Raw genomic sequence first — 26,304 nt, forward strand, 5'->3', positions numbered from 1 at the left:
AGAAAACAAGCAAGCCCACTGAATTCTGCTCTTATTACAAATATGGCTTGCTCAGGATGGGGAGGTGTGGAAAAAAAAAAAAAATCCTGGATAATAATTTCAGCTTCTTCCTGTCTGCTTTCTGTCTCTATACCTCTAGCTCTGTCTGTCTAACTGCTGCCTTTCCTCCTATCCCCTCCCCCTTCCCTCTCCTTCAGGAGTTCCCCTCTTGCCCACACCTGATATTCAATCCTGTTAGTTAGTGCCTTTTGCTGAGATCAGAGATGGCACTGGGGAATCATGTGGCAAAGTTGCTATAAATATAGTTAAACCTTGCAATCACTGCCTTTGGGCAGGAAGGAGAGAAAGTGAGAGAAGCACAAGGATGAGAAGGAGAAGGAAGAGGAAAAGGAGGGACAGAGATGAAGTGAGTGCAGAAACAGGACAAGTCAGAGTAGTCTGAGGAGAGAAAGAAAGGAAGGAGGGAGCACAAGAAAGTGCAGAGGTCATGCTCTCAGGCAAAACATGAGGTGATTCTAGGCAGAGGCACAGAGCAGCAGCTCCTTTACAACTGAGTATGAGGAAGAGTAGAGGCATAGAGACCTCAGAGACCATGACAGAGGAACTCAGATTGAAGTCAGCTTGCAGAGGACGGCGGAGGGAGGCACCACAATATCACTATGTCTGCTTTGAGAAACGCACCTGTTACAGGATACCTTTGGAGGCAGGACACAAGGCCCGGGGGACAGAAGATGACCTACACTACCTGGAGATCTCCCTCAGACAACCACTGGTAGCATTGGACAACTGGGACGTTTGTGGCAGCATAGGTCTCCCTTGGATCACACAAGCTCTTGGGGATCCCAGAATGGTGCTGGTAGAGTACATATCCCGGTCCATTCCAAATCCTACCAACACTCCCCTTCATTTGCTTACTCCCAGATTAGGCATTGACTTTCAGATTTGTACTTACATCCAGAAGTGGTATCAGCATTTCAAGTCAGGCATCATTTTTACCTGCCATGGACACAAAGAGAGTTAGAGCAAGCTGGGATGGAGAAAATCAACCAGATAGGTAATGTATTTGTAACAGCAAAGAGAAACTGCAACTGCCGTCAGGTGCATAGTAATATTAAGTAGAGCGGAAGAGAGAATAAAACCAAAGAGAACAGTGATGTATATAAATGGGTATCTATCTGCACAGCTGTACAGATGCAGAGCTCTGTTCTGACTTTGACCAAAAAAGCACTTCATAGTCATAGACTCATACATGTGTATTTATATTTCTGGTAACTCTTAGGGAAGCTTTAAAGTAAGGGATTTCCTAACCCTTAAAGTCGACCTGACTCTTTCTTTGTTTCATACAAGCAGTGATTCAGAAAAATATCTGGGGCATAGATGGACTCTGGTTATGGCTTCTTGTTCTATTATCCTCTGTATCTCCTCTGCCTCCTCTTCTGGGACAGCCTCCTGTAGAGAATAGGTTTTATAGCAGGATTCCTGGTGTCTTATTTCCTACCACTCTGCTCAGACTAAGCTGATGTAAGTGGGCTTTAGAGCAATGAAGGATCCAGTCAAATGACAAGGGAGAGAGCATGTGAATGTGAAATTCATACAGACTGGATATTTCTCCTTATGCGAATAAAAGCCCCCTTACATGAATACGTAAATGAATGATTGTGGGATGAGGGAGGGGATGTATTAGTCATCTCCTGAAGACTTTTGTGATTTAGTGATAGGAAAAAAGCCACATTTGCCACCAAGAAAATCTCTTCCAGTAGGTAAGCATCCCAATGAGGATTATAATATGTGCCATATTGTAAAATATTAGAGAATCAGTTCTATGGTCATATTCAGGAATTTCTCTTCTGAAACTGTATAAAATGTCTGAGAGTCTGCAAATGTCTCCTACACTAAACTCTTTCAAAACCTGGCTTATTTGGAAGCAGCAGCCCAAACGGTACAGTGTCTGGACAGAAGTTTGACAGGAGCAGTTCATGCTTGATGTACACTGACGCAACGCAATGCTTGGGCTGCAGCAGTCACGCCAACGGAGGGGGTGGCACGAGGTGAGACGGGATGAAGAGCTACGTGCACCCCCCCGAAACTGAGCTCCGCCGCCATTCAGCCTTCGAGTCGCCGCCTGGTGCCGAGCGCCAGCCCTGCAGCCCAGCCCCGGGCGGGCGGCAGACCCGGGGCGGGCGGTGGCTGAAGTAGAGGCGGGAAGGAGACGTCCCGCCCCTGTGAGTCGCGCCCGAGTCCCCGGCTGTCCCTGAGTGGGTGTCCCGGCTCCGCTGGATGGCACTTGCCTGACCCGTGGGGCGCGAGTGGAGCAACGCTGAGGGTAGGAGAGCTGGGGTGAGTTAAGGAAATGCACCTTGTGCTACATGAACCTTTAGTGAGCTGGGGGCAGGGGGGAACGGGGCGATGCAAACTGTTTCTCCATGCATATAAACATCCCAGTTCACAGGTATCCGCCCGATTTGCTAGTCCCAGGTGTCTGAAATCATTCTCACAAGCAGGCCTAAGTGATACAGTGTGGCAATACAACCCACTCCCATGCTCCTGCTACCTGGCACTGGAGTGTCTTTGTTCTCTGCTCCAGAAGCATGCTGGCCAGTGCACGTAGATAGACAACCTCGCACACAAACAAACAGGCCACCAAATACATTCCCGTGTATTTCTTCAGGCAATAATGTCCCCACGCAAGCATGCATTTGTGAACACAATTTACAATCTGAAAACCATATCTATAGATTTACTGAAAAATATGCTCCAGAAATACTTTTATATAATCACATACACATGTGCATGTACATTTATGTGTGAAACTTTGTATGGTCTCTTCTCCCAAGTAACAAGTGATAGGATGAGAAGAAGCCTCAAGTTGTGCCAGGGGAGGTTTACGTTGGATATTAGGAAAAAATTCTTCACGGAAAAGGTTGTCAAACATTGCAATAGGCTGCCCAGGGAAGTGGTAGAGTCACCATCCCTGGAGGTGTTTAAAAGATGCATAAATGAGGTTCTTAGGGACATGGCTTAGTGCTAGATTTAGGTTATGGTTGGACTTGATGGTCTTGAGGTTCTCTTCCAAACAAAATGATTCTATGATTCTCATGATGTTAAAAAGAAATTAATATTCTGTGATCCTGCCTTGTATCCTCAAAAAAGAGATTAAAAGATTATGGAAAAATGGGCAAGAGGAAACCAGAAAGGAAAAAGGAAAAAAAATATGAGCTGCATTTGTCTGAGAGTTTCTGTGTCTTTGTCTTCCTGCTGGGTACGTTTGGGTCTGCACCTTGGACTGATAGTAGAACTGCCTTTTCATAGAATCATAGAATGTCCTGAGTTGGAAGGGACCCACAAGGATCATCAAGTCCAACTGTTATCTCTGCATAGGACAACTCCACAATTCACACCATGTGTCTGAGGGTGTTGTCCAGTCTCTTCTTGGACACTGTCAGGCTTGGGGCCGTGACTGCCTGGCTCGGGAGCCTGTTCCAGTGCTCCACCACCCTCTGGGTGAAGAGCCTTTTCCTAATGTCGAACCTAAACCTCCCTCGGCACATATTCCTGCCATTCACTTGGGTTTTGTCATTGGTCACTAAAGAGAAGAGTTCAGTGCCTGCCCTTCCTCCTCCCCTTGTGAGGAAGCTGTAGACTGCGATGAGGTCTCCTCTTAGTCTTATCTTCTCTAGGCTGAACAAAGCAAGTGATTTTAGCTGCTCCTCATATGGCTTCATCTCCAAACTCTTCACCAACTTTGTAGCCCTCTTCTGGACACTCTCTTGTAGCTTAATATCTTTTTTATACTGTGACACCCAGAAATGTACACAGTGCTCCAGGTGTGGCCGCACCAGTGCAGAGCAGAACGGGACAATCACCTCCCTTGCCCAGCTGGCAATGCTGTGCTTGATGCACCCCAGGACACAGTTGGCCCTCTTGGTTCTTTCATCTTTAATGTTATTTGGGAAGTAGCATTTACCTTACCTTTTCCTTTTGATCTCTCTTTCTTTCTGTTCCTCTAGCTTTATGGCCAATACACAGAACAGATAACAGCACAGAAAGAAGCAGCAAAACTACTGAATGAGAAGCAGGCCCACCAGAATAATGAAAGATCCCTGAAGCGTGAGAGTCAAGTAGAGATCAAAGAGGAGCACTATTCCAAATGTCAAGGTAGGGACAATTTATCTTTCATTATCCTGGGACCAGATATTGGATAGGCCAGCTAGAGAGACGGAATTTAAACAAGGAAAAGACAAAAGAATTGTGATAGGAAGGAAGGAAGGAAGGAAGGAAGGAAGGAAGGAAGGAAGGAAGGGAGGGAGGGAGGAAGGGAGGGAGGAAAGGAAGGAGGGGAGGAAAGGAAGAAAGAAAAGGAATCACAGCAGGTTGAAAAGGCTTCTTCATGTGAGTTTTCATCCAAGATCTGTTTGGTAAAAAAAGACCAGTCCCGAGTTAATATATTTTTCTATAACAGATCTCTGTAACAGGAGGAAAAGGACTTTCTTGGGTCAGATTTTTGCTGCTAGTGCACAAGATGTGTTTGAGTACCAGTCCTTCAGCATGAAGACCATGATGCTTCCAAATAAATTCTTATGGTAGTCAGTTCTCAGCATCGGAGAGGAGAGGCGGGCAAAGGCTTCATCTATGTTCTCTCAGTTTTTCTGGTTTACTCTTCCCTCCACAGACTGTGCTAGACACATCCAGAAATATGTTACCAAGAAGCTTGGAGAGGACTGGATTTTCTTGATTCTGTTGGGCCTGGTCATGGCGTTGGTGAGCTGGGGAATGGATTATGCCAGTGCGAAGAGCCTGCAGGGTGGGTCTCATTCAGCTGTTGCAAAAGCACACCATAAATTATATGAATGTTTTACAAAGCCTGGTAACCAATGTTCCTCCTCCTTAAGGATCAATGTCTCATCCTCACCCCTCACTGCCTACAAAGTTTGAGGCACTTGCAACATGGTAGAGAAAAGGTTAACTAGGGAGAGATTCTTTAAAAGGGTGGCAGGGACAAGTTTGGAAGTAGTGGGTAGAAATGAAGTATATGTATATGATGAGTCAAAGACAAACTGTTAATTTGTTATTTTCCCTCCTGCTCCCTTGAATAGGTATGGCACAGGGAAGTAGTACTGTGGTCCTTCCTGTTATACTGTTTCCCATCCCCCACAGGAATATTAAACACATGGGAATGGGCAAGGAAAGGGGCTCTAAGATGCCTTTCTGACACTATTTCTGCTTTTTACCTCATTATTGTGCTTTCCAATTTTTATTTATTCAATGCCCTGCAGTTTCCTGCTGGCTGGCCACATAGTGCTCTCTCCTTTGGCTCTTTTCACAAAGCTCTCCTAATTAGTGTCTTAAATCTCTTTCCTGCATTTTTCCTGTGGTCCCTCTCCTCTTTGTCAGCTGTAATAATTGCAAGATCTTTCAGTCCCCTTGCCACTCATCTCAGTGCACACTCACATACACAACATGGTCCACATCCTGTTAACTGCACAGTTCCTTTGTCCTGGCCCTCAGTGTCCCACTCTTGGTCTGTACACACACACCAATCCTTTCCTCTTAGTGCTCTTGGCTGCTGATGTCCACCAGACACTGCAGTTCCTGAGTTCCTCCCAATACCCTTTCAGCCCAGTGTTCCTCCCTCTAGAGCTTCCCCATCTACCAGGCATCTGATCCAGTCTGCCAGTCTCAGAAAGCCCCTGTCCTATATCTTCCCTGCAGGTAAGCCTCATGCTGTGTTGGGAGCCAGCTTGGGCAAAGAAGATGAACTGCACAGGAGCTGCAGTTCAGTTTGGATTCTCAGCAGCTCCTGTGCTGTTGTACCTGGCTGAGCAATGGTACCACTGATGTCTTAACAGTTGGCACATCTTCCTGGATGCTGCTGCTCTAGAAGGCAAATCATAATCAAAGTTTTTAAGCAAGGTTTTACAAAGGAACAATTTTTCGTGTGACCGAAATGGAGAAGAGGGCTATTGGTGGACCACTTTTTTTGTCATAGAATCATAGAGTAGTTTGGGTTGTAAGGGACCTTCAAAGGTCATCTAGTCCAACCTACCTGCAATGAGCAGGGACATCTTCAGGTTGCTCAGAGCCCCGTCCAGCCTGGCCTGAAATGTCTCCAGGGATGGGGCATCTACCATCTCTCTGGGCAACCCGTGCCAGTGTTTCACCACCCTCATTGTAAAAAATTTCTTCCTCATGTGTAGCCTGAATCTCCCCTCCTTTAGTTTAAAACCATTAGCTTCTGTCCTATCACAACAGGCCCTACTAAAAAGTCCATCCCCACCTTTCTTGTAGGCCCCCTTTAAGTACTGAAAGACTGCAAAAAGATCTCCCTGGAGCCTTCTCTTCTGCAGGCTGAGCAACCCCAACTCTCTCAGCCTGTCCTCATAGGAAAGGTGTTCCATCTTCTGATAATTTTTGTGGCCTACTCTGGCCCTCAGGCTGCCAAGGAAAAGATCCTGTACAGTGATTCATCCTCACAACTGCATGTAACACATCTCTTCATATGCCACATTTGGGCACAGGTATTAGTAGTGTCTAAGAACAGAGAGCCACTCCTATCCATTCTCACAGAATGCCTATTTTATTTGGGAACTCGTACTCAAAGTGTAACAAGGCTTGTCCTAGAAAACGGGGACTATAGGATAGCATTTCTCAGGGAGATTTAGTATGGGCAGGTTTAGCAAGTGTGTGAGTGTTTGATGTCTACCGACCTGTTTGGAGCAGCTGTGGTTACTGACAACTCTTTCTTTGTCTGTCTACAGCCTACAAGTGGATGTACAGAGAGCTGCACCCAAATGTTCCTCTGCAGTATCTGGCATGGGTCACATACCCACTTGTTCTTATTCTGTTTGCGGCCATTTTCTGCCACCTCGTGTCTCCACAGGCTGTTGGTGAGGGCAGAAGGCATGGCAAGATCTGTTTCTGTGTGTCTCTTTTTTCTTCTTTCATTTGCCTGCAGGTTTTGTTCACCCCCTGCACTGCTGTTGTTTTCAGGGTCTGGGATCCCAGAGCTCAAGACCATTATGAGAGGAGTGGTCCTCAAGGAATATCTCACTCTCAAAGCTTTTGTGGCCAAAGTTGTCGGCCTCACAGCTGGGCTTGGAAGCGGCATGCCTGTGGGAAAAGAGGTAAATATTGCTGTTTTCATGTGCAGTAATGGCCAGGGTCTGTGAGGTGGGAGGAGTTGTCTGTAGAATAAGTCTATAAGTGTTTTGTTTCTTTTGCCACTATTCCTCTTCTCAAAGCTCTGCTTTTTCCAGCAACACTTGTCTTCCATTGGCCATTTTCCTTCCACCTTGAAAAGCTTGATATAGAAAATATCAAATAACTCAAGTCAAGTAGTCTTTGACAAGGAAAAAAAAAAAAAAAAAAAAAAAAAAAAGAAAAAAGGAAAATTGGAGAACTTGCTAAGATGGCCATAGAGAAATTATGAGATCTTCAATGGCTTCAATTTTGTTGTCAGTTAACCAGAGGGTAACCCTCAATGATTTCCTCCTCCTCTTCTCTTGCAGGGTCCTTTTGTGCATATTGCCAGTATCTGTGCTGCGGTACTCAGCAAGTTCATGTCGATCTTCTGTGGTGTGTATGAGGTAAGGAACATGTCTCTGCATGCAACTCTTCCACAGGTTGAACTCCTAAGACACATAAGATAGTATTGGTAGGCCACAAAACACAGAGGAAACATACGGATTGAAGTTCACTGTCCTGCTATAGAGCGGTAAAATAAAAGCCAAAGAAAACAGTAGTGGGAAGACAAATATATAGACAAAAGACTGTGCAGGACCCTACCAATTACATAGAGGCTGGTTAGGATTATGCATTTGATGAGTTTTCAACCTCATGATGTTGATATTTGTGCACTGTGATAATTGTATAAAAAAGTAGCTGCAGATGGAAATCTATTTGTCTTTAGGCCAAATTCATATAGCATTGCTAATTATAGACATTGACACTGTCTCTAGGCTTTTGCTGTTGCAGAACAGCCTCTACAGGCTGATCACTGTATTGACTAGTTGTATAAAGAAATCTATTAACTGCATATGTAGCTAAATGTAGAAACTGCTTTACATACAGGCTCTTAGTAGAAACTGGCTCTGTAATACAGCAATGGGAGGTACTGTTCTACTTGAGTAGATCCTGTCAGTGCATAAGGACCAGATGTCACTGCTGAAGACCAGATGACAGTACTAAAGACTGCATTAAAGTGTGTAAAGCCTGCTATTTGTAATAGCAATGGTTGACTCTGCGGCTGGCTGTTGCTTTCTTTCATTGTTCTGGATCCTAACCCCCTGGCTTTGCTCCCTCTAACCCCAGCATGCCCTTCTCTGGCTGCACTCTGTTCCAGAATGTGCATAGGCAGTTCGACCTCCTGGTGGCAGCTTGCGCAGTTGGAGTTGGATGTTGCTTCGGGGCTCCTCTTGGAGGCAAGTGTCTTCCTATACATGACATTTAATGTAGAACTCATTTGGCCTCTTGCTGTGAGATTTCCTGCTCACAGAAAAGGTTCTCCACAGGTATCTCTCCCCTCTTAGCAACATGATTTCTTTCTTTGCACATGTTACTAGTGGCAGAGAAAGGAAATGTTATAGGAAAAATTACACCTATTAATGTGTTGATTTCTTATGATGCAGCATGTTCAGGCACTGCTTGCCACAGAGATTGTTCAACCTAGAGAGCACCAAGGGTTGTCCAGAAAATCAATAAGGATCAAGTAGCGAACAGAAGTTAAAGAAAAAAAAAAAAAACTTCATGTAAGGAGTAGCAACATCTAAGGGCAGGAGATAATGGCATATATGACAGGAAGTAATAATGTGGACAGGAAACTACTATATAAATACTTCATCAGTGGAGAATGGAAATATCAGTTTGTGAAGTTTTGGGCTCCCCATGCAAAAGAGATTAGAAGGTCCAGTAAGGTAGTTGGCAGGTTAGTGTAATGGCATATGAGGGGAAGCTGAGACAGCTGAGTTTGCTCAGCCTAAAGGAGAAAAGACTAAAGGGGGATGGTCTAACTGATGTCATCAACCTAAAGGGGGATTTTAGTGAAGATTGATCTGGGCTCTCTTCAGAGTAACACCAGTGCAAGAGGCAATGGGCACAACTTGCAACAACAGCAATTCTCACTTTGTATAAGGAAAATATGTTCAGCTTTCCCAAGGGTGGTTCAGGACTGGCACAGAGGTCCAGAGGGACCAGGGAATCTCTACCCTTGGAGACATTCAGGACTCACCTGGACAAGAACCTGATCGAGCCTTGGAATTAGCACAAGTCTGAGCAGGGAGTTGGAGACACTTGCGGTAGTCTCTTCAGACTTTTCTATGATCCCAGTGTGAGGAGAAATATGGAAGTTTATCGCCACCCCCCTGCATTTGTACTAATCTGATTCATAGAATTTCCTTAAGCAGCACATATACGAAGGGCACACAGTAACTTCTTCCTAAAACAGTGGCAATATATTCATAAGTAATTTGTCTTAAAATGTTCTCCATTCTTTATTGTGCCTTCTTTTCACTTTCTGCTCATGCAATGCCCTGAACCTCTCTCTGTGGTTGTTGTGCCTGGAAGTATAAGGAGTTTTTGGAATTAGATGTTTTTTCTAAGTTTGCTTTATTTCTTTCATGCACTAATTTCCAGTTAGTCTTCAAATGGATGAGTTAGCTGACAAATGCAACATGGTCTTGCATCAACAATTATGATCTTTACTCTGGTTTGCTGTTAAACAAAAGGAAGGAACATAGTTTGTCACCTACAAATTAGAAGTTCTTCAGTTGATAACTTGAGAAAAAATGTGCCAGGAAGAAAATCAGGCTTAGCAAGAGAGAGGCTGAGAGCTATGTATATGTGAGCAATATAGGAAGTTGGAGGCAGCCTGAGCTGAAGCCTAAAGTTTCAAGGCAAAACTTGTAAGTCTGCCAGAAACCTTGAGAGAAAACAGCTTCAAAATGAAGAATTGGACCACAGTCAGGTGAAACAGGTAATATGCAGGAGAACGGTATTTCTCGTAATGGTTAAAACAAAAAACAAACGAACAAAACCAACCAAACAACAAACAAACAAACAAAACCTGACCAAACAGACAAAAAAACCCACCAAACCACCAAAAAACCTCCCATAACACAGTCCACAGTTCTTGTTTCTTTCTCTGTACCTGGAATTAATATAGTCTTAGAGACTGCAGGACACATTATACATAGTTTACTAGGCAAAGTTAAAGAGAACGCTAAAGGGGGACTGGTCTAATTGCTATCTTCTGTAGGTAAAGGAGATGTTAGAAAGGCAAAACAGATGAACTCATATCAGAGAATAGTGAAGGGACAAGAGACAACAGGCACAACTTGCAACAAGGGAAACAGAAAAAATAGAAAAAAGTTCTCCCTTTGCCCCAAAGGTGGTTTGCGGTAGGCACAAGTGTCAAAAGACACTGAGGAATTTCCACCCTTGGAGGTGCTCAGGGCTCAGCTAGCACCCTGATCCTGAGCACCCTGATCTATCCTTGAAGTTAGCCCAGCTCCGAGCACAGAGTTCAAAAAGAAGCATTCAGAGGTACCTTCCAGACTAAAAGTTGCTGTGATTCTGTGATAACACTGTAGCATGGGAACAAACTGAAAGTTATAATAGCTTTTGTAGCCCTACTTGAGTTATGGATTCACACCAAATTGCTGAATGTGCTGTCCATCACCTGGGAGTCACGTAATCTTCAGCTGACCTCAGACCAGGATATAGTTTGTGACTTCACATCATATTGGCCATGGTGTATAACTTCTTGGTGTTGTTGCTGGTGAACACCACGCTGTGTATTAATAAGAAACCCTCAAAATGGATTTGAGAAGCCAGTTTAGCCCTTGACAAGCAAAAGGTGCTCAGCCTACTTTTTCTGAGTGCACTCTGGTACTGTTGGTTTTTCTGTTTGTTTTGATCTATCTGGCTACTCCTATGCTGCTACACAGCATCAGCACTCTGACTCAGTGGTGAATCCTGGGAGATACCATATGACACAGGCTTTTCTCAGGGGTTGCTATAGGTCTCTCTCTCTCATACTGCTCTTCAACATCATCCCATTAGGCTTTGCACCTTCAAAGAACTCTAATTGCCTCTTGCCATACTGCAGGCCATGCAGCATGAACTCAGTTTCAAGCTGTCAGTCACCATGCTGATGGGCTATAACACAACCCTCCCACTATTCTAGATGCTTTGAACTGAGCCCCGTCCCTGTTCTGGACATGATTATGTCTTAAGGCTATAGAGGTACTGATAGGGCCCAGAAGTTACCTAGGACAACGCTGTGAGTAAGGACATATTGTTCTGGGTCTGTTGGGTTGTGCAGAGACAGCATAAAGACACCTTTTGATGGAAGCTCTATCAAACACCTGCTCAGGTAAACAGGAATTCATGACATTCTGGCTTTATAATTCAGCCTGGCTGCTCGGATTCCCACCATAATACAGGACCACCCTTTCTCAAAATTCTCATGGAAGATCTAACAGGCTACTTAGGGAACATGTGTTAATATAATAGAAAGGACCAAATACACTGGCTTTTAACACTGGTGTATTATACACTACCTAGGATTTAGATAACTAAAATAAAGTAAAATAAAATAATCAAATCAAATCAATCTCACCTTTCACCATTCTCAGGCACTTCAAGACCAAATCTTCGAGAAAGAGTGGAAGAGCATTTTCTCCCTTTCAACAGCTCTATGTTTTCCAAAACTGTCTCGGGAGAGACTCTACCTTCAATTTCCCTTTATTATAATAATTGTTTTCACCAGGACAGCACAATGGTTTACTAGGTGATCTGTTATCCACTCACCTACCTGGAGTGACAGGACCTTCAGCACCTGTCCGCACTTGGATCTGGACATGCACGTGCCTTGTGCACACAGGCTCACAGGTGGTTTTTTTGAGGCACTCACTGGCACATGTGCATCCTGAAATTCCCTGCCAAAGTAGATGAGATGAAGTAAACCAGGCTTATGTGCTCTCCAGCCTCTGGAGGATTTTCAACCAGACATCTCTTCTACAGTGACAGAAATGTGCATGTTTCAATGAAATATGAAATGCTGCCTTCTCCACAAGCCTTGGAGATGTGATTCCAGGAATATGCCTGTCTTGTGCCAGATCTGGGCTTCTGAATATTTTGAAACCATCCAGAAGAGAGAAGTAAGATAAATATAGCTATAACTCTGAGACTAGTGATAAAACTGGGTGACAGCATGTGGCCCTGCCTGCCAATTCTGTTACTCACTCTCTGCCTTCTTTCCTTCTTTCCTCTGTTTGTCTGTCTCTGTCTCTTTCACCAGTAGCAGCCATATTATTATACGGATGTCCTGACTGTGGGTTGCGCTGTGGGGGTCGGCTGCTGCTTTGGGACACCACTTGGAGGCAAGTGGCTGTTCTGTTTCCTTTTTCTCAGGTACCTAAATCCTCTCCTGCCTAGTCTTCTTCTCCAATTCTCCTTTCCTGTGCTGTATTTTTGATCTGTCATCTACTTTGAACAAATAAGCTTACCTTTAGTGTTACCAGCCCCCCCAGCATCTCTGACACAATATTTTTTTCCACATGTTGTCAGCCTTCTAGAGGCAAGAGGGGAAGACTTTCTAGAATGGTGGTCTCCAAACCGGGGTGTGCGTACCCCAGGGAGTGTGCAAGATGATCTATTGGGCTGCGGGAATGAAATATTGGATTTTTTAAAAATTAAAACAAAAAAGCTTTACTAATATTCAGTATACATATTGGCAGTGATGTCCTTACTCACTCCTTATGTTGGTTGGCCACTTGTCACATGAGGTGTCCTGGTTATACAGTTGTTCACAATGCAGAGGGTTGACTCATTTGCTCACTTTCAGCATATCACAATGTATTGCAATCCATGTGTGCCGTCTTAAGTGGATTTATGGATTATATTATCTAGTGTTAACTAAACTAAGCCTCACAAAAAGGACAAGTGTATTAAAAAGATTCCTGAAAAGAGACTGGAGATTGGAGATAATACTAATAAATGCAAGCACAGATGAAAGACAAGAAAATGGCAGAGCTGACACTTCTCCTACTACAGACTATTAGTCAGCCGCAATATGAGGTACAAACAATGACCAGCTAATAGGTCTGACAAGAAGTTGGCCAAGAAAAAAATTATCACAGGCTATTTTAAATATGGATTTACATCCGCTATTGTTAATGACGAACCTCACTGTAAGTATATATTGTGCTTTGAGAAATTAGATAATGATGGTATGAAGCCATGAGAATTAACAAGATGTTTAAAAATCCAGAACATGAAGACAAACCTCTACAATTTTTTCAGTGGTGTTCCAAACTATGTTATATTCAATCCAAAATTTTACTGAACTTAATGATAAATGTTTAGGAGACTCCTTTGAGGTTTCTCTCTTCATAGTAGAAAACAAGAAGCCACATACTGCTGGGAAAACATGTACACAGAGAGCAATACCCAGCAAACTAACATGCATTCCTTCATCAACAAATACTGTTGGAAGATGCATAGAAAGCATTGCTGAAGATTCAAGGAACAAGTATCAGTACAAATTACGCAGTGTGAGAGGCTGGCTATGCAGCTGGATGAAAGTACTGCTGTTTCTAACATGTCACAGTTTATCATATTTGCTAGATTCTGTTTTGATAGTAAAATGCATGAAGAACTACCTTCTGTGAGCCACAAAAGGAAAGATCTACCAGAGAAGCTGTATTCTCAACAGTAAATTACTTCTTTAATAAAAATGTTTTATGGAAAAGCTGTGCAAATGTAATGATGGCTGGAGCAGTAGCACTACACCTGAAATGCATTCACTGTGTTGTTTGTAGGCAAGATATTGCAGCAAAGAATGGGAGCTAGAAACACATGAAGTACTACAGGACCTCATAAATTTGATTAATTTCATAAAAACAAGACTTTGAAATGGTAGAATCTTTACAATACTTCATAATGACATGGGAAGTGACCATAAAAATCCTTTGTACCATACAGTTATTAACTGGTTATCTCATGGCAATTGGCTTTTAAAAGAGTTGTTGAATTTAAAGACCAGTTACGCATTTTTGTTTTACAAAAAGACAAGTGTCTTGAATTTGCTGATTTTTTCTGTGATGATGAGCGTCTGTCAGTAGCATGCTACCTAGCAGTTACTGTAGAAAAAAAGTGGAAGAAATGTTCTAACAGTGGGTGAGAAAGGAAATGCTTTTCAAAAGAAACTTGTGGAGACTTTGTGAATTTGTTGCCAAATAAAATGTGTGTCACTTACAGAAACTCTCATATATGTATACTTAGAAAACTCAGAAACAGAAGTTTCAAATCTGTTTTAAAATCTTCCAGATTAAGAGTTTCAATGGGTTATGAACTCATTTGTTAAAGATATAAAAATTCAAAACGTGATTAGTTTGCAAGAACAACTGATTGACATCAGGGAAAATGGAAATTTACTATGCAAATTTCAACAAAAATCTTTGTGTAAGTGGTGGATGTGATTGACAAAATAGTACCATGATTTAGTCAGCACAGCCAACGGTGCATTTCTTGCATTTGGATCTGTGTATCTTTGTGAGATATCTTTTTCGGCTACAACAGCCATTGAGACCAAGTATCAAAATAAATTCACCATAGGACCAGAACTTTGAATCACTGCATCACAAAGTGTTAAGGCAAGATTTTCAAAAATAAAGGATATGAATATTTTAGTGAGAACAAAAAAAAAATGTTGTTCAATTAATATTTATTTATATTGTTTATTTCATATTTATTTCATCCTTTTAAAATTTTTAAGTTTTGCGTATGTTTTACATTGTACATAATATATTAGTACAGTAGTGCATGCATATTTAAAAAAAATAAATATGCATATATTGTGGGATATGTACTCAAAAATCTTTTATTGGTAAAGGTGTCTGATCAAAGAAATGTGGAGATCGCTGCTCTAGAACAGTATTTAGAAGCTTCTCTCATGCTTCTAATATTACTCTGATTTTCACTTTGCTCCTTCTCCAACTCTTTCTAGGGGTCCTTTTCAGCATTGAGGTCACTTCCACTTACTTTGCTGTGCGCAATTATTGGAGAGGTTTCTTTGCAGCTACCTTTAGTGCCTTCATTTTCAGGGTTCTTGCTGTTTGGAACAAGGATGCAGGTAAGCTAAGAGCTATTCCTACTCTCTTTGTACAAAAGTTGCTCTGTTAGTTTATTATTTTCCATCTTCTGCAAAACCACAACTTTGTATGATGTTTGAAACTTCTGCCATGACGTGACTTCCAGCAGTACAGAAGGAAAGAGAAAGGGAAGTATCTTACGTCATCAATTGTATAACCCAGCCTACTCCTAGGTGTCGTGGGGATATGACTGAAAAATGACTGAATACAAGTCAAGGCAAGTAAGGGTGCCTCTGAGATAGGATTTTTGCCTCTACTCAGCATAATATCAAGGCTGCAACCAATCACAGAGGATGTAATACATACTGCAGTGTATGCTGCTGTGATCTGCTGGAAATGCGATGATCTGCTTTGGTAATCTCTTGACTAGTAGCATGAAAACCAAACAGTCTAGAAAACTGAGATGATAAAATGAATAGGAGGCTACAGGTTTAGCAGGGTCTGACTGAAGGTCCTGAAAAAATAACTGTCCCAAGTAACCAAGAAGCATGAGTGCAACATTTGTTCAGGCAGAAATAGCACAGGATGAGCTTGTTCAGGAGAGCATTTCAGATACTGTGGGAATGGACTTCCAGCCGATGCAGAAGGCTGCCATTTCTTTGTAAACTTCTTACTTCTAATGTCTTTATATTTTATTCTTACAGTTATATCTATTTTATTGATCTGAGCTCCATGTGGATAGTTCCCTTACTTAAAACTGCTGTAACTTGTGCCTCTCTTGATTAACGGGGTCGGATTTTTTCTGTGCTTGGCCTGAATATTCTCTTGAATACAGAAAGTGACTACACTTTCTGCTTGAATGTAAAACGTGACTACATCTTTGTTTGTGAAACTCTACCTCATATTGAGGGGTATTCAGTTACCAGATCTGTCACAAAAAAACACATCTTTCTGTTCTTTCCACAGAAGACTATAAGAAAATCAAAGACAGATGACAGGAGATAATCTATCCTTCACTTTATCTACTCTAGCTCCCCTGCTGATCTCCCAAATAATTAGAAATTAACATAAAACCTGAAACATCTTAATTACTGTCCCTTCTTCAAAATCATCCAGACAGCTTTAATACCCACATTAATGGGTCCTCACATTCTGCCTCATTAACTGTCTGGGTTTAAAAGTTCCATGGACCAACTGTTTATGTAAATCTGTTCCTTTTCATATTTGTGAGTTTTCTTTGTCCGTGTTGCCAATCTTCTTGTCCTTGTATTAAAGAACTAGAAACTTTTGTCTAGCTAAGTCATTAATTATTTTATTATTATTATTATTTTTTATCATGACTGTTCTTATTTTTTGTGTCTTTTCTTGCTCATTTGCTTCTGAAAGTTACAAGCCTGGCCTTTTCAGTCTTTGTTCATGCAAGGGGTTTTTTAGGCACCCTCTCTGATGTCTCTCTAAAGTCTTGTCTATTCCCAAAAGTGACACACTCAGTAGATAAGCAGGTGTCTTTGCGCTAGTTTCATGTATAGCTACTCTTGTCATCCAGTAAGAAAGCTTTTGTATGAGGCAGGTTACCGTACTTGAAAATGGAAAAAACTGCTTCCCTTCATGTGCACTATGCTCATCTACATGTAATATTCTTGTGCAATGTGTAAACTATGGCAAACTAATACATAATATGTGAACTAACTTTTCTGCTTGGGCAAGAATTTGCCATCTTTTCCAGAATATTTTTGAGATAAAATGATCAGAGTTCCAAGCAGGTGTGTCTATTGTATGGATCTGTTGGAAGGCATTGCAACATTGCAATGCAATACTGTGCATTATGATGCCATTTTTATGTAGCTTTTGCACATTTCCAGCAGCTGCAGTTAGGAAAAATGTAAAAAGACCATTTTCTTAGAGCTGTCTACACTGACTGAGATCTCTTTCCTGAAATACTATTGTTAAATTATATTCCTTTCTAAAGTATGAGGCCTGTATCTAGCGGAGTGCCTCAAGGGTCAGTACTGGGGCTTGTATTATTCAATATATTCATCAACGATTTGGACGAGGGAATAGAGTGTTCTATCAGCAAGTTTGCTGATGAGACCAAACTGGGAGGAGTGGCTGACACGCCAGAAGGCTGTGCTGCCATCCAGCAAGACCTGGACAGGCTGGAGAGTTGGGCAGGGAAAAATTTAATGAAATATAACAAGGGAAAGTGTAGAGTATTGCATCTGGGCAGGAACAACCCCAGGTTCCAGTATAAGTTGCAGAATGACCAATTAGAGAGCAGTGTAGGGGAAAGGGACCTGGGGGTCCTGGTGGACAACAGGATGACCATGAGCCAGCACTGTGCCCTTGTGGCCAGGAAGGCCAATGGCATCCTGGGGAGTATTAGAAGTGAGGTGGTTAGTAGGTTGAGAGAGGTTCTCCTTCCCCTCTACTCTGCCCTGGTGAGACCACATCTGGAATATTGTGTCCAGTTCTGGGCTCCTCAGTCCAAGAAGGACAGGGAACTACTGGAGAGAGTCCAGCGCAGGGCAACAAAGATGATTAAGGGAATGGAGCATCTCCCTTATGAGGAAAGGCTGAGGGAGCTGGATCTCTTTAGCCTGGAGAAGAGGAGACTGAGGACTTATTAACGTTTGCAGATATGTAAAGGGTGAGTGTCACGAGGATGGAGCCAGGCTCTTCTCAGTGACATCCAACAGTAGGACAAGGGGTTCAAACAAGAGATTCCACTTAAATTTGAGAAGAAACTTCTTCTCAGTGAGGGTGACAGAACACTGGAACAGGCTGCCCAGAGAGGTTGTGGAGTCTCGTACTCTGGAGGCACTCAAAACCTGCCTGGGCACATTCCTGTGTAGCCTCATCTACGTGTTCCTGCTCTAGCAGGGAGATTGGACTAGATGATCTTTTGAGGTCCCTTCCATTCCCTAACATTCTGTGATTCTGTGATGCTGTATCAATAATCTATCCCCTCTGCAAAGTAAGAATTCATCAACATTAAACATTGCCTTTCTTATGCAGTCCTTTCTGCTTCCAACCAAGGTAAACTGATTAAGTATCATGTGCAGATTTTGCTGTCTTCCACAGAAAATACTGAATCATAGAACTATAGGAGGATTTCATTTGGAAGAGACCCTGGAGCTCTCTGCTCCAAATTCTCTGGGCATCTGTTCCAGAGCTGAACCACGTTCCCAAAAAGAAGCATTTGCTCGCTATATGTAGAAAAAATTCCCTTGTTGGAAGTTGTGCCAATTTCCTCTTTTTCTTTCATTTTTGTTTACAACTTCTCCCTGATATAGGGGAGACTGCTGTTACAAGCCCCTTAGGCCTTCTCGTTAGCAGGCTGAGTAGACCTGGTTCCTGCAGCATCTCCCTTTGTTCATGCCCTGTACCATCCTAGGGTTCACCATTGGACCCTCTCACTTTTTTTGACATTTCATTTGTACTGGGTTTTCTAGATGTGTCTTCTTCTAGTGCCATATAGAAGGAAATAACCACCACTCCCAACCAGCTGATTGCGCCTTTGCTAATGTGGCCCAGTATATGGTTAGCTTTCATTGCTGCAAGGGCACATATTAAGCATCGTTTCCACCAGGACCCACTGGCATAAGACCAGAGCTTTTCCTGTTCAAAAGGCCCCCAGGCTGTACTGACATACCTACCATTCCAGGGGCAGGACTAAATATTTGTCTTTGTTGAATTTATTATGTTCATACTGGTCAATTCCTCCAGTTTGTGGAAGCCACCCAGTGAAGCCCTCAAGGTGACAAACCACCCCTTCTCTCCCTCCCCAGTTGAATATGGTCACTGATGACTGAGTTTCATCCTGTCATCTAGGATCTTGATGCAGATGTTAAACAGAATCAGCCTCAATATTGACCTCTGAAGAAATAATTCAATACCACAGAGGTCCAAGACAACAATTAGCAACTCCTGCAACATGTGTACTATGACATGTATCGTTACATGTATGACATGATAAACTCACTTTTTTTCTCTCTCTACACTGGCTTCTGATCCATGGTAATATTTTCCCTTTTGTTGTTTGATCAGTGGACTTCTACACAAGGCTCCAACAGCTTAATGTGGAACCTCCTAATAATCTAAATAAATACCATTACCCTTAATCTGGTTTTACTGTTTTGTTAAAAATCCTCCATATCACGATGTTTTTATTCACTTGAATGATCTTTCTGGGTTTCCTCCTTGACTTTGAGGTTCAAAATAGGTACTTCCAGAGTTGTGCTTTCTTTAACCTACATGTATTTTACCAGTTCGCCAGGTGCTAATGCACATCTCTCTTTGCACTTCACCACATTTCTCCACAACCTTTTTAAACACCTGTGCTACCCATTGGTCCCCCTCCTGTCCCTGGAAGCCCTGATGCTCATTAGAGAAGGTAAATTAATTTTTTAAATGGCTCATTCTTAATTTGGCTCAGATCTTAATGCCTTTTAAGTCCACAGCTTGTTTAACACCTCTTTTACTGTAATTTTTTACCTCCAGGCTGCATCATTGCTACCAGTATGTAGCAGGTAGGGAAGCAATGACATCAGAGTAGACAGATGCAAAGAAGTTGTATAGGATCTCACCAAAATTCTTTTCTTTCTTAGACCCACAAAACCTTGCTGGCTTTTGGATACTGATGGCTTTGTTGGCTGGCTTTACATCATTATCTGTGCTTTCCAAATAACATCTGCCCCACTGTGACTGGATGCTGCAACTTGGGCCCCTGTTTGCTAATAATGGAAGACTGGAACTCTGCAATTTGCAGGATTTCTGTTTTACCATGTCCAGAGCCTTCATGTTGTTTGCCATAGTGTTTTACACCTCTTCTGCTCCTTCTGATTGCTTCTACACATGGTGCAGTGTTAAAGTTCAAAGCTTTTTAAAGCAGGCTTTCCCATTAACTATACTTTCTCATTTCCTTTTACTTCTTTTAGCTTTCACCTTGTAAGAGTGGGACAGATACTATAAAATTGTAAAGTTTGTAGCCAGTGGAAAGAAAAAGGCTTAACCAATCAGTTTCAGGATAGCTTTGTCACTCAGGAAAAATGATGAATATGAGTGGGATGAATCTTTCTGTAGAACTCTTTCTGTCTTGTGGGAGTATAGATTTGAACCTAGAAAGACTCAGATTAAGTTCTGCGACAGTTTCCCTTTGCTCTGATCATCTATGCTGCTCTGCAGCAAAACTCTTTGAAAGTGAGCCCACTATACATCTAGTGTCACTGTCATTTAGTGGCTTGGACTATTTCCTAAAGCTAAGCTGAGCTTGGGCTGCTCTAACAAAAAAAAAAGAGGACATCCTTCTTTTCACCATCTTCTGTCTCTGACTGTTCTTCTATGTGTCACTTGTACCATCTCTTTCTTTGTTGGACCCCTCCATTCAACTCACTTCCCTGGCAGAGGACTAATCCAGAAGAAGTGCAGATAGGTTTTCTGGTAGGTTTTAATGAGGTGAGATAACTAAGTGAAGGCTTTGACACAGGTCGGAATGGGCCTGATGGGAGGGAAAAACAGTGCAGCTGGGAGGGATGGAATGGGATGAAGAGGCAGGGAGTAAGATCTTCCCATTTTGGATAGTAGCATGTGGCTTAGCTATCTTAGGTAATGTGATCCACAGACATCTGGCCAAATTATTGTTCTACACCCCATCCTGGCTGACCAATTAAAAAGTAATTAATGGCTCCTGTAATTATCATATAATACCAGATCTTCACTGCTTCTTTTCTTTCCTCATGGTGCAATTAATTCCTTCATCCAGGGCAAGCTGGAATTTATATCCATCCTCATTCAGCTGTATTTCCACTCTGCACTAGATTGCTAATTTGTACTTCACCTGTTGGCATACAGACATTTACTGTTTCCACACAATTAGGTACATCCAGGTAAAAGCAGAACAGGTTTCAACATCTGAGTCATTTTAGCAGTGCAACACTACCTGGAGAGGTGAGCTGAAGAAGATAGGGCTTAGCTGATCTTTTGCATCTCTGATTTCTAGAACTTTCACTCTTTTGGTACCAGTCAAAAGTTTTACAGATCTAACTTCAGAGAGGATCTGAGTTTTGTTTCTAGAAGGCAATCACAACTGTGCGTGACACAGCTTCTCCAGATATGTAAGCACGTCCTGCCTTAGCAAAAGGGTCTTCAGAGTCAGTGAGTATAGTGGGAAGAGTGTTTCTTTCTAGAGAATGGATGGTAGAAGAAAATAAAACCCTTTAAAAATCTGTGATTGTAGCTAAAAATTAGGTATACATTCTCTAAAAACAAACCTATGCCATCTGGAGTGCTAGAGCTGCAAGTGCTGAAAAATAAGCACTGCTAAAATCAGAGCACTCTGCCAATCTGTAATATTGTATATAATGTCACAAAACCACATAGGAGCATGTATAAACTAGTTCCTCTGTCCCTGTGCCAAGCTTTCATGGCATTTAATTTCTCACTTCATTACTCCCTTTCTTCCTCTACCTCTTTCTTCTCTCACAGTTACCATCACAGCCTTGTTCAGAACAAACTTTCGCATGGATTTCCCCTTTGATCTGCAAGAACTACCAGCATTTGCTGTAATAGGGTAAGTTCCCAGGAACCCAGCTCTTTGCTCTACAAAGGTTATCATGTGAGCTCTGTTAGGAATTCTTTTGCAAAACAGTTACATACGTCTCTTTCGGACATTTTGATTGTCGCAAATAAGGACTGTGCTTGTTGGGATTCAGAAATTGTGCCCATGTAGCACAATGGGTAAGGAAGGAAATGTGGGTATTATCAAGCTTTTTGTTATTTCCTTTCCATGTAATTTTAAAAAAAAAAGTCTAACTTGGCCTAGGTTCTTGGTATAGATATACTGAATGGTACTTTAACAGTTTCAAAGGCATCTCCAAATGAACTGACCCAACAAGTATGGCCTTTTCACTTGACAAAAATAAGACAAAAAATTTAACATGAAGTTTCCCTTTAACTAGGTCTGAATGGTTATTCTTGTCAAGAGAGGTTGGTACATTCAACATGGCAGTGAGTGAAACGGAACCATTATTGGATTCAGTGAGAACAGTTTGTTAAGATGAGTGTCAGTTTTATTTATGGAGATATCTGAGTTGGTTTCATTTGTGGAGGAAATTCTGGTAGATGGAAGAATGAACTTAAGAAAAAAGAGAAGATAATTTGGAAATAATAGAGAAAATTTGAGTTTGGAATTTCTTTGAGGAAAAGTCTTGGGTTAGAGTTTGAGAAACGCTCCAAGGAAATCACTGCACAGCAGTAGTGAAGGGAACAAATACCTATGCTGGTGTTGTGAGCATATTCTGTTGCAAGAGCTAGATCCAAGACCAGAAATCTATTTGAGGTTTTCCAGCTCCTTTTAGTAGGCCACCCTCGTATTTTTTTACTTGAATATGAACTTGAGTAGGATTTCTTGGAGACATCGGATGTGTTGAAAATCTATTAATGTACAGGAGCTTTTCTAGTAATACGAATCCACTTCATTCTTCTTAAACAGACTTGCATGCTGAACTTAGAATCATAGAATCATTTTGGTTGGAAAAGACCCTTAAGATCATCAAGCCCAAACATAACCTAAATCTAGCACTAAACCATGTCCCTAAGAACCTCTTTTATACATCTTCTAAACACCTCCAGGGATGGTGACTCGACCACTTCCCTAGGCAGCCTGTTTCGGTGCTTGACAACCTTTTCTGTGAAGAAATGTTTCCTAATATCCAATCTGAACCTTCCCTGCTGCATCTTGAGGCCATTTCCTCTCATCCTATCACTTGCTACTTGGAGAAGAGACCAACAGTCTCCATGCTACAGTCTCCTTTCAGATAGCTGTACAGGGTGATGAGGTCTCCCCTCAACCTCCTCCAGACTAAACAGACCCAGTTCCCTCAGCTGCTCCTCATCAAACTTGTGCTCCAGGCCCCTCACCAGCTTTGTTGCCCTTCTCTGCACTCTCTCCAGCACCTCAATGTCTTTCCTGTAGTGAGGGGCCCAAAACTGAATGCAGTATTTGAGCTGCAGTCTCACTAGTGCCAAGTACAGGAGGATGATCACTCCTCTAGTCCTGCTGGCCACACTACTGCTGATACAAGCCAGGATGCTGTTGGCCTTTTTGGCCACCTGGGTACACTGCTGGCTTATATGCAGCCAGCTGTCAATCAACAGCCCCAGATCCTTTTCTGCCATGCAGCTTTCCAGCCACTCTTCCCCAAGCCCGTCACATTGCCTGGGGTTGTTGTGACTCAAATGCAGGACCTGGCACTTGGCCTTGTTGAACCTCATACAATTGGCCTGAGCCCAATGATCCAGCCAGTCCAGATCCCTTTTCAGAGCCTTTCTACCCTCCAGCAGATCAACACTCCCACCTGACTTCTTGTCATCTGCAAACTTACTGAGGGTGCACTCAATCCCCTCGTCCAGATCATTGATAAAGATATCAAACAGAACTGGCCCCTAGTATGGAGCCCTGGGGAACACCACTCATGGCCAACCACCAACCGGATTTGACTCCATTCGCCGCAACGCTTTGGGCTCAGCCATCCAGCCAGTTCTTTATCCATCGAAGAGTACACCCATCCAGGCTATGAGCTGCCAGCTTCTCCAGGAGAATGATGTGGGAAAAATTTGAGAGAATCTATTTGTTTATGTTGGCAAGGAAAAGAATAATCCTTGTGATTTACAGCTGATAGAATGTAAAACTTCTTGTCATTGTGTTTTGAACAGAGTTGTGAGAGCTGTTTTTTTCAATACTGCACATAGACTAGGAAAGGAGTATGTGACACTGTGAAATGTTTTCAAATGCCCGTGTGTCCAACATAGTATTGGTTAGTCTTGGTTAAAGTTCTTGGAATGCTCCGAATTCTCTTAACATTGAGTCTCAAAGTTGAACTCTCTTTCTATACAAAATATTTCTTCACTTCAGGCAGGACATAAAGACTGAGCCAGCCCAAGCACTATCAACAGGTAGATCTTGTTCTGGATCAGCAAATGTTGTTAATTTGCAAAATATATACAGGAGGAGCACTTCTATTTTATTGACAAATTGATAGGCAAGAATGGAGGAATGTACTTTTTAAATATAAATTATTATAAAGAAATTCAATTCATTGTGTACAACCCTTAGGATTATATTGCCTAAGAGACTTGTCTATTTTAACATCCGCTAAACAGTGCTGGCTCATAATATTTAAGAGAAGCTCATTGGACGTGTGAACAGCTTTATATTTAGTTTAAACTTGTTTCTATGCATTTTTTAAATGATCAAACAGGATTTTTCAAACATACAACTTTATTAGCATCAGACACATAGGCCTAAGTCTCTAGGACCATAGGAATGACATATTTTGCTTTAGTGACAAGAGTTGCTATTACTTTTAATATATGATGTAGGTTATTTTGCTGAATCAGAATTAAACTAATTTTATTTTTTACTATGTCTTGTTCCATCCTGATGTCTAAGTTCTGACAATACTGTTTTTTGCCCAGTTTCCCTTTACCAGCCCCCACCAAGATCTGTCAGTCTTTTACTATAGATTATTTTATAGATTTTTATATATGAGATTTCCCCCTCTAAGCAAGAGAAAACGTGGTAAAATGGCAGCCTGTGTGACAAAGAGGTCTGAAATAATCTCTCTCCTTTCATCAGGGAGTCAATGTCTTCAAGTTGGTTGCTGTAGGAGTAACCCTGTAGGTTACATTTAATAGACTTCATAAGCAGGTGAAGATGAAAAACACATAAACTCATTTTCTTGGTTGATGGGTTTTGTATCATCTGTTGTTTGGTATGATTTTTTTTTTTCTTTTTCACCTCTTTAGGATATGTTCTGGATTCCTTGGAGCATTTTTTGTTTATCTCAATCGCCAAGTGGTTCTATGCATCCGGCGTCATACAGCTCTGAGCCAGTTTCTCACCAGATAGTGAGTGCCTTTGAAGATACTCTCTTTAGGGACCACATTTTTATTCCCAACTGGTATTGGATAGCAACAATGCTTTCTGGAAGCTAGTAGAACTCTTTCGAGTGTAAGATAGTAAAAACATGATAAAATGAAATTATATGAGGATAATATATATGCAAACATCAAGAGAATTTGATGTGCACTGGATTTTCTTCTTGATCAGCCTCGATAGTTTTAAATTATTTTTGATTTAGAAAGGAGACTCTGTAATATTCATTAAGAGGAAAAAGGAAAGTATTCATTGGGCAGAAAATGGTTTTAATTAGAAAATCAATGGGTGTGCTTCTTAAGAACATGCTGCTTCTGTTTATTTTTTTTCAGAAACTGTAAAAAATAAATTTTAAGAAAATTAAATACAATTGAAATCTAACTATGTCTTTAAAAATCTAAATTTGTTAAAATCAAAATGTAGGCAAAAATGTAAAGAATGTGCTGCATTATTTCAATTACTGCATAGTTACAGACCAAAAGCTGAAACTGATAGTAACTAAATGGTGTGAATTGCATCATGGAAGAGAAATGCAAAACAAAAATATCATAGCAATAAAGGTTTTACAGGGCACTTGAAGATATTTTTTTCCCCTCTCAATAAAGTTATAACTTTCAAAGTTATAACTTGAAGAAAACGTGGCTACCTGTAAATGTCTTCGGTTTCTTTACAGAAGAAATCTGGTGCTATGAGAATTTTTTTAAGCTGAGAGGTGTGGAGTACCTACATTTCTTAGCAAGTTGTATATCTAGCAGAAGAAAACCACCAGTTAAAAAGAAGTTCAAACTAATTTATTATGTGGGGGGAAAAAATTATCTTTCTTCATTATGTATCATTACCCACAAGCATCAGCAAAGCCATCAAACAAAGTCAATAGAGAAGTGGATCAAAGCCTAAAAAGTGGGAATTTACTTTAATTTTTTGACCAATTTCTCAGAATTTTGTGGGTCTTTTGACTGAAAGAAATTAAAGGTTATATTTTGCCTCCCTGAATACCACAGCATCTCAGTCAGAACTTCCCATAGGGAGCACAATAATTTGTCGGGGACACCTGACTGGATTAGTCCAGCATGTGGAGGAAGATTAGACTCACATTGTCTTAGTGCCTATGAAGTGTCAGTATGTACCCAGAAACCTATCCTGGAATTGGAGACAGCAGTAGGAAAACACAGGTTGCTGTCCAGCTATACCCCAGTGGCCCAGCACAGCTAAACCCACTGGCCACTAAGGACACCTTCCCCAAAATTGTGATGGTCAGCAATTCAGTGGAAAGAAGAGCAG

General features: G+C 41.6%; 1 protein-coding gene across 1 annotated transcript in view; it reads left to right on the plus strand.

The window, feature by feature from the left end:
- Positions 1-592: 592 nt before the first annotated feature.
- The window catches only part of CLCN1 (chloride voltage-gated channel 1), a gene marked incomplete at both ends in the record, with an annotated part of 39,194 nt that continues 13,482 nt past the window's right edge, over positions 593-26,304 (plus strand). Inside the window, 10 exons of the mRNA XM_080348139.1 lie at positions 593-772; positions 4,008-4,155; positions 4,670-4,801; positions 6,756-6,884; positions 6,988-7,121; positions 7,506-7,583; positions 12,299-12,377; positions 15,005-15,130; positions 21,573-21,657; positions 24,894-24,995. Coding sequence (XP_080204265.1) covers positions 593-772; positions 4,008-4,155; positions 4,670-4,801; positions 6,756-6,884; positions 6,988-7,121; positions 7,506-7,583; positions 12,299-12,377; positions 15,005-15,130; positions 21,573-21,657; positions 24,894-24,995 — 1,193 coding nt within the window. The remainder of the gene's footprint in view (positions 773-4,007; positions 4,156-4,669; positions 4,802-6,755; positions 6,885-6,987; positions 7,122-7,505; positions 7,584-12,298; positions 12,378-15,004; positions 15,131-21,572; positions 21,658-24,893; positions 24,996-26,304) is intronic.

The sequence above is a fragment of the Nesoenas mayeri genome (genome assembly GCF_963082525.1).
Source record: "Nesoenas mayeri genome assembly, chromosome: 1".
NCBI lineage: Eukaryota > Metazoa > Chordata > Aves > Columbiformes > Columbidae > Nesoenas > Nesoenas mayeri.